At 41.3% G+C, this 12,566-nt stretch overlaps 1 protein-coding gene across 1 annotated transcript in view; it reads right to left on the bottom strand.

Moving 5' to 3' along the window:
• Positions 1 to 12,566, bottom strand: part of raver2 (ribonucleoprotein, PTB-binding 2) — a 78,510-nt gene that overhangs the window by 7,316 nt on the left and 58,628 nt on the right. Inside the window, exons 7-15 of the mRNA XM_079671296.1 lie at positions 11,432 to 11,514; positions 11,245 to 11,343; positions 10,323 to 10,434; positions 7,429 to 7,751; positions 6,032 to 6,140; positions 5,282 to 5,463; positions 4,442 to 4,549; positions 3,653 to 3,754; positions 1,319 to 1,531 (exon numbers count right to left, since the gene is read on the bottom strand). Coding sequence (XP_079527422.1) covers positions 1,319 to 1,531; positions 3,653 to 3,754; positions 4,442 to 4,549; positions 5,282 to 5,463; positions 6,032 to 6,140; positions 7,429 to 7,751; positions 10,323 to 10,434; positions 11,245 to 11,343; positions 11,432 to 11,514 — 1,331 coding nt within the window. The remainder of the gene's footprint in view (positions 1 to 1,318; positions 1,532 to 3,652; positions 3,755 to 4,441; positions 4,550 to 5,281; positions 5,464 to 6,031; positions 6,141 to 7,428; positions 7,752 to 10,322; positions 10,435 to 11,244; positions 11,344 to 11,431; positions 11,515 to 12,566) is intronic.

Here is a 12,566-nt window from a genome sequence, read left to right as displayed (position 1 = left end):
TGCTCTTAATGTCTTTCTTTTTTGTAAAGCACTTTGAATTGCCATGTGTTGAAAGGTGCTATATAAATAAACTTGCCTTGCCTAAAGAAAGAAAGAAAGAGATTCCAAAACATTTGGAAATAATCTTGTGGATTTCACTCAAATGCACACATCCTGTGTTTGTGTGTAAAGGTTGCTCCCTCCACTGAGAGAGGGCCACAGAAGCTGTCTGTACAAACACATATAAATCTATCCAGAGACGAGGCTTAGCTCAGGCGTCTGGATGCTCTCTGCCTCTCTCTCTCAGTCCTCTCCTCCTCTCATTAGCTCTCATGGCCGTAGACTTTGAGGACTGAGGCTGTGTTTTAAGGCTGTAATGTGGTTATATTGCAACAACGCAGACATAAAGGTCACACACAGTCCGCGGCCGCTGTTCCTTAGAATTGTGGCATTTGACCCTAAAGGCAGGCAGTGTGCACCAAAAGGATTGTGAGCACTCCAATAGACTTATACTAAAAGGAAATGCTATACATCAAGGTTTGTCACTAATGTGTCTTGCTTTTATCTGCAGTCAAGTCGGATTGAGAGCCTCCTTAGTGTTTTATCATTTGGGTAGTAATGCATTTACAACAGCCGGTAACGCAATAAACACTTCCTGTCTCTGCTTCACATGAAAATCCTTTCAATGACTTTTCTGTTTGCTTATATTGTGAATCAACAACAGTAATCCTTGTACTATACATGAGTTTCGATAACTAGGTTTTTAAATGTAAACAACAGTTGTGTGACTCCTGCAGACCACTCATTAAATACATATTCATAAAGGTGTCTGTTTTATATTACTATGGCATTTGTTTAAGGATAAGCTTATTACACCTAAATCCTCCCAGCAGTGTTTTTTCTGCTGAAAATGAGTGAGCTGAACAGCAACCCACTGTCAACAACGAATACTGCACTAATATCAGCAGTCATAGGGACTGAAATAGGTCACACATAGGTCACCTGAAGTGGTTAGCTGTAACATGAAATGTTTGGATTTTGTTGCTCTGAACTATCACTTCAAGAGAGAAAGAACCAAAAAAGAGTTTTCTCCAGTTTCACTCACAGAGGTAGTAACATGTCACATCCTTTATTACAAGTGTGATGGATGAAGAGGTAACGAAGAAATATTTATATATTTCACTTCAAAATACTCATTCAAAATCCTGAGTTTGAAATGTAGTGAGTATCCAAGTTATTAAGTATTGTACCTCAGAATTATAACTCTCCAACCCTGTTCACATACAGTATGTACCTAAAGGGTCTCATCCTGTATTAAGTGAGCATTTTCTATACTCACGTAGTAGTAGGTGTTCCAGTCGGGGGCTGCAGGGTGGGTGACGGGGCTGGGTGCGGCGGCCGCAGGGTGTGGCGCCCCCAGGAAGCCGGGCATTAAAGGCAGGGTGCTGTAGGCAGGGAGCACAGCGGCAGCTGGCAGGACGGCCGTGGGAGGGGGGGCGCCGTTACTGACTGCGTGCAGAGACACTCCTAGAGGCTTACACACATCACCCTCCTGGAAGAGACAAACACATATTGAACGCCAGCTGGTTGACTGCCTTGAGACTACAAGTCAGAAACAGCACAATAAAGACAATGTTTCCTGAAGCACTTTCATTTTAGGATCTGTTTTATAAAAAAATGTATTGACTCACACTCTTTTATTACCTCTGCCGAGGTTTGTTTTCTGTTTTGTTTGTTTGTCAGCGCGATTACTGACAAACTACTTGTCTGATTTTCATGAAACTTGGTCGAGTTGTGAGTCATGGGCCAAGGAAGAGCCGGTTACATTTCAGACGTTATCGGAATTACACTGGCGGTTATACAGCCTTGATGGAGGACTGAGCTCTAGAAGTGCCTTTCTTGTCTCCTTACTGCTATATGACATACTTATGTCGACAGATGACACATTCAGTCTGGCTCACTTATATGCCTTAAAGGTCCCCTATTATACTCTTTTCTAATAATATATTATAGGTCTCAGATATATACAACATGTCTCTGAAGTGTTTGGCACGAAAATACCAAGTATACTACGTCATCGAGTGGCGCCGAATGCTGGGCATTTAAACAGTCTTTCGGCGCCACTCAATGACGTAGTATACTTGAAATAGTGGCTCTGCAGCAGCTTTACTCGACATTGAAAAACGGCCCATATATCAGATTTAAAAAGTATTTATTTTTGAAACTCCTTAAGTTTTACATTCACTCAGTTATAATGTGCTAGTTTCCGCTAGGATTTTTTCTTGCCGGTCAAATGTCCGGAAATAACTTATTTTACCGGACAAATTTGAAACTTACCGGTCATGTTTCAATAATAATAATAAGAATTGTGTAGCAAAGTTTCTGTTAGCAGGTAATTACCGGACTATGATCGTCACCGGATATGCTGATGTTTAAAACTCAGTTAATGGGAGTCATTTTTTTTATATTGCTTCAGTTTATAATCGTAACAGATCGAAAAGTTCAGATTCATTTTTCAATAAATGCTGCGCTTCCACAAACAACATCATTATTACATTCAAACAAAGTACTTATAGTAGATAAAGTACATTATTCAAAAGTTTACATTAACTTTGGATAATAACATGGGAGAAACGGATCCTCTCAATCCCTCTCTCTCCTGACAGCCTGTCTGTATCTCATGCAGCTCGCTAAACAGTGGGCGGGGCTTCAGGTGATCATGCAGAGCTGCGTGTCTCTGTCAGACTCAGCAGCTGATCTGATCTCTCTCTCGCGTCCGGTTATACTTCACCCGTGTTCATGTCCATATCGATCAGATCCAGCTCTCCTGATCGGCCTTTATAGAGAGCACCGATCAAACTATTAAGAGTGAATATCGGCCGATAATGATCGGCAGCCAATCGATCGGAGCATCCGTAATTATTACCGGACATTTTGACCGGCAGGTTTTGAATTTACCGGTTTTGAATTAATGTTACCAGCTAAAAAGCGGTAATTACCGGCTAACGGAAACCCTGTTCCAGAGTTGCTTTGGTTGATCGGATTACATTCCGTCCTCACATTTTCACCTTCACTTGTATGTGGTCACGCTCTATCCGATTGCAATGCGATCACCGGAATTGCATGTTATCATATGGTGTAAAGCTCTAATAATGTCAGGAACCCATCGTGTCATTTTCTCCGATATATCTGTTTCTCCACCAACAGTCACTCAATGGACCAGAATGCAACTCTGGCTGCGTCTTCGAGCATGCCCGCCTCCACAGTGGCAAATAAGCCGGGTCTTGTCTGCTATCAGCTGCTGGGTGCAGAGTGAAGTGTTCCCTCTAACAGGCTATCAGTGTCTTAGAGAGAGGTCAAAGACAAACATGTAAATACCAGCATGCTCCTCTGAAGGCCGCGGCTCAGATCATTTACACTACTGGGCACGATGTTGTTTTGACTTAGTTTTAAAGAGCTACTGGTTTATATGGAGCTGGTCAGGTATTATAGATCACATTTACTCATGCTTTCAAGACATTTTGAGAGCTCTGCTGGGCATGTATTGTTTTGTGTGTGTGTGTGTGTGTATGTGTATGTGTATGTGTATGTGTATGTGTATGTGTGTGTGTGTGTGTGTGTGTGTGTGTGTGTGTGTGTGTGTGTGTGTGTGTGTGTGTGTGTGTGTGTGTACCTTGCTGACGTAGGCCTGGCTGGCTGCAGCAGGATGAGAGTAGTACTGAGTGACAGCCTGCATGTAGGAGTTGTAATCCCCATAGGTGGTCACTGGAGGAGCCTGGGACAGAAGATGGTAATTTAGTAAGTAAAGGAATTGATGTGTATCAACTATAAATAATAAAAACAGGCATTACTTTCTGAATCATTAAGGTGTTAACATGCTATTTAAAGTCAAAACCCTAAAAAAGAAGACAAAGCAAACCAGGGATAGGGATTGAAGAGAGTTGAAAGAGAGTAAGGAAATATTGCCACTTATTATAGAATTTATCAGAGTTAGCTCCCCCTGAATATCTAATCTTCTCTAAATTTAGAACAGACTTAATATCACAGAGCCACTGAGTGCTAGAGGGAGCTTTAATATACTTCCAGTGAGGAAGAAGATCTCTTCAATTTCTGAGAAAGTATTCTGAGCTCCCATAACCACCTGCTGTTCTCTGTGGTCTGAATTAAACAGTTTCTCAAATGTTGTGTATTTGAAAATTAAAGATTTCAAACCGATCAACTCGTTTTTGGAGAAATAAAAAGTAACAAATACAACTATACAGCTTAAGGCAAGTTAGGTTTTAGCCTTTTTCAAAAATGTTAAAGGTTGTCTAAGACATTTTAATACAAGAGAGACGTTATTGTATATTTGTAGATGCCTTTAACAACTTTTTTAAGGACCTGCAGGAACCCTGAAAAAAATCATAGAGTTACACAGACAAATACATGCTACATCCCACACAGTTAAATACGTGTGTGTTACCTGTGTGTGCTCCTTGCTGTAGTCTGTGGCCGTGTTGTTCTGCTGAGCGGCGGCGCTGTAGCTCTGAGCTTGTGCTTGGTAGTGCTGGTACCACTGCTGCATGGCCTCCTATGACACAAAGACAGATGAATGTTTGCTCGGGATTTTCTTGTCTTTGCTTCATTTCTACGTCCCTTTTCATTTTATTCTTTCTTTCTAACTTATAAAGTATTATTCCTACAAACAGCTCTCCTCCATTACTCGTCTTTGTCTCGTCATAGTAGCAAAAGCAAACTGACCGTTTTATTGGTTATCTAATCAGGATTAATTTGTTTGGATAAGTGGATTGTAATTAACATTTAAAAATGTGGTTCTCTCCTTTGTGAAAATATCCGATATGTCACTTGCTGCCGGAGGAAGCATAACGACGATGAGAGCTGAGACAAACAGGTGAAAGAAAGAAAAAAGGAAGAAAGAAAGAAAGAGAGAAAGAGATGCAGACCAACATGACGGATGAGTGTGGCGTGTTAAGAGAGACAAAGGGACAGATGGAGTGAAACAGCTCTCTGTGCCAAATCCTCTCGTACTGTCTGTCCAAATATCCATATCCATTCTCATCTATTGCAGCGCCTTGCCTCCCCTACTTACAGCTCTCTCTCTGCCACTACTGCTCTCATCCATCCACTCATTATGTATCTATCGATCACCTTTTCAGCCACCATCCCTCTCTCTCTCTCTCTCTCTCTCTCTCTCTCTCTCTCTCTCTCTCTCACATTTAACACAATTGAGCAGAAGCAGACTCACAGACATCCATCAAACATCCTATTTCTACATGTTTCTCTGTTGAGTCTGTTTCTGTACCTGTGTGTAGGCCTGGTTGTATTGGCTGTAGTCAGTGGAGGTATCTGTGGTGTATTGGGCTGTGGTTGTAGCTGCGGCGCTGTGGGAGTAGGAGCCAGACCCCTGGGAGACCACGGGGCCCACCGGGCTGCCGTACACCCCGGAGCCAGGCGGGCCCCCCTGTGCTTTACTCCCCACTGACCCTGGGCAGCAGAGGAGGAGACACAAGAGTTACGTAATGTTGCGTTTTTTATCACACTTCATTTCATTTTGCCACCATGACATTACTTCATGGCCTACTTGCATTTAATATTGACCATAGCCATTTTGTTGTTTCTTACTATAATGTTTGGTGTTTTCTTTACATGTTGCTGTTGTGTTTTGGGACAAATGCTTTGGAGGAAGACCTCAAAAGAGTTGCTAGGATTTTTTGGTTGGAAATCTAGCTTTCTCATACAGTATGCAAAGCTGTAAGCATGTCATATTTCTTTGATATGACTCTGGATTGCTGTTTAAATTATGTATACAGTGACTGCTACAAATCCAAGCCGACCACCTTTGCCTCTTCAAAAAAAGGAGGAAGCTATAAACTCCGTAGAAACCACTTTCAGGCAGCTCAAAAGATAGATTGAAATTCCATTAAAATTAAAACTATTTTCATTAAAAGGGGGGAACGTGTGGTCCTTGAGGCACGTAAATAGTTTTTTTTATTAATACATGGGTTCAGAATAGACCCTTTATCTGGAAAATGTGTAATGTTTGTGAGCTCACCTTGCAGAACCACTCCCGGCATCACACTGGCCAAGTTCAGGTAGGGATTGGAGGGCATTCTGACTTCTTTAGGAGGATCACCCAACAGAGAGCCCTGGCCATTGCTTGCCTAAACACATACAAATTGTATTATTTACGATGCAGTTAGCAGGTTTTCAGGTCAATGGAACTTCACGCTGCAAGTCCAAAAGCAAATGACATTCCTTTAACCTCTAATCCATCAGTTTTGCATCTTTTATATCCACATGTTGTATTGGAGTTTCAACCACACCAACCTGGACATTAAGCTTTTTTAATTTTGCAAAGATTCTGACGTGGCTGGTACCTGGGAGGATTGGACTCTGTTTAATTACACTTTGCCTCCAATAAAGACTCTTTAGAGAAGACAGTGCTGGGACAGGAATCAGTTCCCCGAAGAACTTTGCCACTTTGATTATCTCTGTGCAATAACGTATTACAGATAATGACGTTGGCATAGCTGTGCTCTATTTAAACCAGGCGGAGGCAAAGAGATGTAGAGGAGCACGAAGAGACAGGTATTGAGTGTGTGCAAAAAAGTTAACCAGCAGGAAGACAGCTTCTTCCTGTATTAGTAAATATGTGTGAGACAGAAGTGCATTATGGGAATTTCCCCAAAGAATAGCCCTTAAGGGACTGTGGCTGTTATTCATACACTCACTCACTGTGTGTGTTTTGAAGCCCTAATAAGGCTAAATCAGGACTAAGTACCAGTCCACAAGAGACACATAGTTCATGGGTAGAGAGAGAGAGAATAGTGAAGGGTTGCAACAAACAAATCGCTTTTCATGAAATTGTGAAAACGCCCATTGCGACTCATTCAAAAACAGGCAGATGTTATAAAATGTGTGCTACCTTATTATTACATTTTAAGAAGTTTTTAATCCTGCAAATCCAAACAATGTAATGTTAGGCAATGTAATATTATTTGTATGATACAACTGGCAGCATCACCTCCATTTGTGGCTGCGTAGTGGTCTAGGCTTAGTGTTGTTTTTGACCTGTATGATCCAAACATTTACAATACCTCCTGAGCATTTTAAAGTCCAAAGGGCAACAATAAAATAAAAACAAATCAGTCATGCTAGTCAGCCATCATTACCATATTTGGAACATTTCACAAGATTCTCTTTGTAAAATGTGAAACACTGTAAAACATAACGTTGCCTGTTTTACATTAGTTTGAATTAGAAACACTGATTAACATTTAAAAATAGATAAGCAAACCAGGTCAGAATACCATTAACTGTGTGGGATTTCTTTAGTGTGTGTTTGTTACAATAATATCACATTTTCTCTGCCTTATACGTTTCGCACAGCAACAGCTTCTTCACTTCAAAGAAAAATGCATCAGCATGTGTGTGTGTCTTTGTGCTCACCATGCTAGCCAGGGGGCAGCCGTCTGAGCTGCTGTGCTGGCCTGCTGACGTATAAACCCCTCCTGGAGGTTTGGGTGGAGGCGGGCCGAGGCCTGAGTGAGTGATGCCCAGGGAGTAGCCCTGTCCCTGGTGATGGCAGCCGCCCAGGGTCCCAGGGGGAGCGGGCTGCCTGTCACAGGAGAAGGAAGCAGAAGGGTGTGTGGAGATAGCATGGTTGCTGTTTTGTTCTCCCGCTCGACCCTGGAGGTATGGCACCACACCTGCTGCAGATACCACTACTGAGGCATTGTGGGTAGACAATTGCACAGACTCCTGGCCCAACTCTGAAAGAGAAGAGGAAAGGAAAGTTAGGGGGGGAAAAGCATTCGCGAAAGGAAATGCAATAAAAAGGATGAGGTTAGAATTTAGAAAGGTAAGGAAAAAAGGAAGCAAAAAGTCAAGTTAAAGAACGGTAAGAACACAGGAAATGAAAGAGAAGACAGACGGAAAGGAAAGGTAGTAAGCAATACAAAGTAAAGGGAACAAGAGGAACATAGTTTGGTTAAGACGCATAAAATACAGAGGCAAAGTGAGTGAAATGAAAGGATCAGATAAGAAAAGTCACTTTATTCTCCAGTGGAAATGTAGCACAAGCTATAGTGCTGCAATCAACTTGCCAGATAAACACTTGAGTTTTTTTCACTTATGACCATCAGCGTCTCTGTCTCCTGGACAGAGAAGAATCACTCAGACAGGCTGGAAACTGAGAGCTCGACCGTCTGTGCAGAGCCAGTTGTAATGTTTGAGAGTCAGTTTCCTGCTCATACAGTACATCATCACTTATCATGTATTTACAGCCCAGCACTTTGCTCCGCACTACCAATATTTCATTCACTCCAGGGTTTAATAAACAACAATGTTACCACAAAGACAACCATAAAAGGAACATACACAGACATAAAAGCACACATAATTTAAAGCTGCTCGCACACACAGTAAATGTGCAAACACACACAATCACACTTATTATAAATCCAATATCGCTGTGACAAATGGCCTCCAGAGCACAATAAGAAAATCAGCTCGAACCAGCCTTAAGCTAACAATCCCAGCAGACATGTACGGTGACAAAAGCTTCACATCACAATCACACACACACACACACACACACACACACACACACACACACACACACACACACACACACACACACACACACACACACACACACACACACACACACACACACACACACACACACACACACACACACACACACACACACACACACACACACACACACACACACACACACACACACACACACACACACACACACACACACACACACACCGTTTCACATCCTTTGATTGTTAAAAAATGCTCCGTTCCCAGCTGCTTTTATTTTTCAAAACGTCTGTAGGTTGGCAGGGTCCTTTAATGACAGTGAGAAATACCTGAGAAAATAAAAATACTCTGGGATACTGGGCCTTTGTACTCTCTTCAATTTATCTAGGATTAAAAAACTGATGTCACAACAGGACTTAGAAAAGCTTGTCCATGCTTTCATCTTCAGTAGACTTGACTACTGCAATAGTGTATTCACAAGGCTCACAAAGATATCCATCAGAAAGCTGCAGCTGATTTAGAACGCTGTTGCTCGAGTCCTCACTAACACTAAAAGAGTGGATCACATCAGTCCGGTTCTTAAGTCTTTACACTGGCTTCCAGTCTACCAAATAATTGATTTTAAAATACTATTGCTACTTTTTAAATCACTAAATGGCTTAGGACCGAGGTATATCAACGATCTCCTGCATAACTATAAACCATCCAGGAGCCTCAGGTCCTCTGGGTCGGGTCTGCTCTCTGTTCCAAGAATAAGAACTAAACATGGAAAAGCAGCGTTTAGCTATTATGCCCCAACAATCTGGAACAAACTTCCCGAATCGTGCACGTCCGCTGAAACACTTCCTCTTTTCAAACCCAGACTAAAAACATATCTCTTTGCCGCTGCTTTTAATTGAGCTGTTCATACTCACACTGCAGTATGCCTTTTATTTCATGTATTCTGTACCTGCTGTGTTTATTTATTTATTTATTTCATTATCTTTGCTTTTTTGTGCCTGTTTTTAAAATGCCATTTAATAATGTGTTTATGCTGTATTTATTCTTAAATGTGTTTTGTTTTTATTTTGTAAATCACTTTGAATTGTCGCATGCTGAAAGGTGCTATATAAATAAAATTGCCTTGCCTTGTAGCTTGGTAAGTGGTATATTAGTCAAAGCAAAATGTGGGCTTTTGTTATGTTACATTCGATTTGTGTGCAGCCCTAACACACTGAAGTGTTAGAGACAGGTGAATTGCTTTTATTACACCCATTTTACAAAAAATAGTATGTCTCAGTTTATAGTAGATCTCTTTCATGTGCTATGCCCATGTATAGTCAGCACATCTTAAGCCCTGTTCAGTTGTGGGTCAGTATACACAAGGTCGGTCGTTTAAATCCCATAAAATCTGCTTAGAATGGTTTTAAATAAACTTGATTTATATTTCCTTGTAAAGATCTCATTTTAAATAGCCACAAGTTCAAGTTAAACCTACATTTCAAAGTCATAAATCATTACCACATTCATGTTGAGCCCTGGGTAGAAATAATAAGTAAGTAGCGACACTCAGAAGCTGCTTTGTTTAACAGCATGATACAGAAATAAGGTGGTGTTATTGAAGAGCCGATTAATCACAAGTTTCCAGATGCCCTTGAACAGCAGATTACTGAAGAAGACAAAGGAAATAACTAGGGGAGTTTGATTTAACAAAACACTGGTGAGGGACGTACTGCCGGTCTCACTATGGTCTCATGTGTTTGAAGTAATGACACCCAGTCATCTGGAGCGGATGCTCGCCTGCTCACCAGTAGGAGAGTCTCCCAGGAGGCCTTTTCCCAGCGGCACCAGGCCTGGAGGCCGCATAGACAACGCTTTCTGCATCAGCAGCCGGGACGGGTCCCCGAGCAGACTGGTGACCTGCGCAGAGGAGAGGAGGCCATAAGAGAAAAGTCAGTGGAAGGGAGTGGAGGAGGAAAAGAATGGGACAACAATGAGGGTTCGAGTATCATGCATACAGTACAGTGAAAATGACACTCAAAAACACTTAACTGTATGTTTTATGTATACAGTTAAATTATCATTATAGTTCTCCTTTTGTACAATCTCCTCTGCACTGTTGTAACAGTATATGTTATTTGGAGAGCCATAGGAAATGAAAAGGGAAACACTTGGACAAAAAGCCAATGAAGTATATACCCAATGAAAAGTAAGGGTTTGATGCAGGTTCAAAGAAAAGTATTCTCCTTCTCTGGAATATGAATCCAGTTTTGGAAACAACATCGGCTACGGTGTCTTTTAACTTTCACTTCAGCAATTAAAGGAAACATCAGAGGCATTTTAAAATATGCAAATCTAAAGAAGAGGGACACTTCAACACCTCAAGGTCTTTCTTTTAAAACAGAGAGGAAGCAATTAGGTTGCGTGTTTTCAGGGGGTTGTTTGGTTACACATTAAGTGCTGAAGATGAACATTTAAGAGCACATAAGAACATGCCCACGACTACGTTTAACCCTCAACACTAACCTATGCAAATGATGACACACACACACACACACACACACACACACACACACACACACACACACACACACACACACACACACACACACACACACACACACACACACACACACACACACACACACACACACACACACACACACACACACACACACACACACACACACACACACACACACACACACACACACACACACACAGTCTTACGCTGCTGATGCGTTTGTCTTTGATGTGAAGAAGCTGTTGCTGTGCGAGCTGCATATGCAAAAGGTTCTGGAGGACAAGTCCATTACCAAGCAAAGCATTCTGCAAGGCAAAGAAGAACAGACATTATTGCAACAAACACATCAACACACACTAAAATATCCAACACCGACGTTATTGTTATTCTGACCTGGTGTGCTTTTCCCAGTGTGAGCAGAGCAGTGGTGAGAGGGGGTCTGAGGAACGGCAGGCTGGCGTGACGCCCATATTTCCCTAAAATATAAAAACATCAATTATTGCTCCTCAGTGATTTTCTTCTATACATTTTGGTCTCCACTAATGCATTAATCAATCTTCATCGACAGTCAGACACTCAATCCATTTCACTGTCTGTTTTATAACAGGCACAAGTAAAGCAATATTGTGATATTATGTTAGGAGCAAGCAAATTGCCTCCCTCATAACTTTTTCCAAGTTTAAACTTTATTCTGGTGTGTATGATGCAATTGAAAAGAAGCACAAACAAATAACAAAGTAATCAATAGAGAGAAGAGGAGCAGAACAATCCTGAATTATTTTGTAAGTGTATTGACAGTTTCCTTAAAAAAAAAAAAGAACAGCCCTGAGCTTCAGCATTTCAATGGTTGTTTTTCACAATTTGGGGAATATTGCTCTACAGTTAATCTCTTTATTTCGACTCTTTAAGAGTCTTCGTGCATGTTTAACATATTACTATGTTGTGATTCCTACAGTGGCCTAATGTTGATATTCCACTGATGATACGGTTCTTCATCAGATACATTATGCATCGTTTTCCAGTTTGCTACAGTTTAATTTATGTTTGCAATATTCTCGTTCATGATATTTGATAATTTTCACTCTAATTGAATTTGTCCAATTAAAGTGTTCCAATCCGGTTTATACAGTTTAACTTCTGGGACAACAGCTGGTTTATACCTCTCTTTAAAGTGGGGTTAACTCACTGAAGCTGTAGCTTTGATAGAGAAAACCTGACTGCTGAGGAATGTAAACAAATGGTTAGTGCTGTGCATGTTCGTGCATCAAGAATTGTCTTTTCTTCCTAAAACAATCAAGTAATGAATAAACAACAGTTTCATTCTTCTTCTGATGATGCAGATCAAGTCTGGGGGGGACTTTTTGGCCACACGCACACCTGGCTACACACACACGCACACCTGGCCACACACACGCACACCTGGCCAGGGCCACACACACACACACACACACACACACACACACACACACACACACACACACACACACACACACACACACACACACACACACACACACACACACACACA

Source organism: Notothenia rossii (assembly GCF_949606895.1).
Source record: "Notothenia rossii genome assembly, chromosome: 1".
NCBI lineage: Eukaryota > Metazoa > Chordata > Actinopteri > Perciformes > Nototheniidae > Notothenia > Notothenia rossii.
This window is presented reverse-complemented; position numbering and strand designations above follow the sequence as displayed.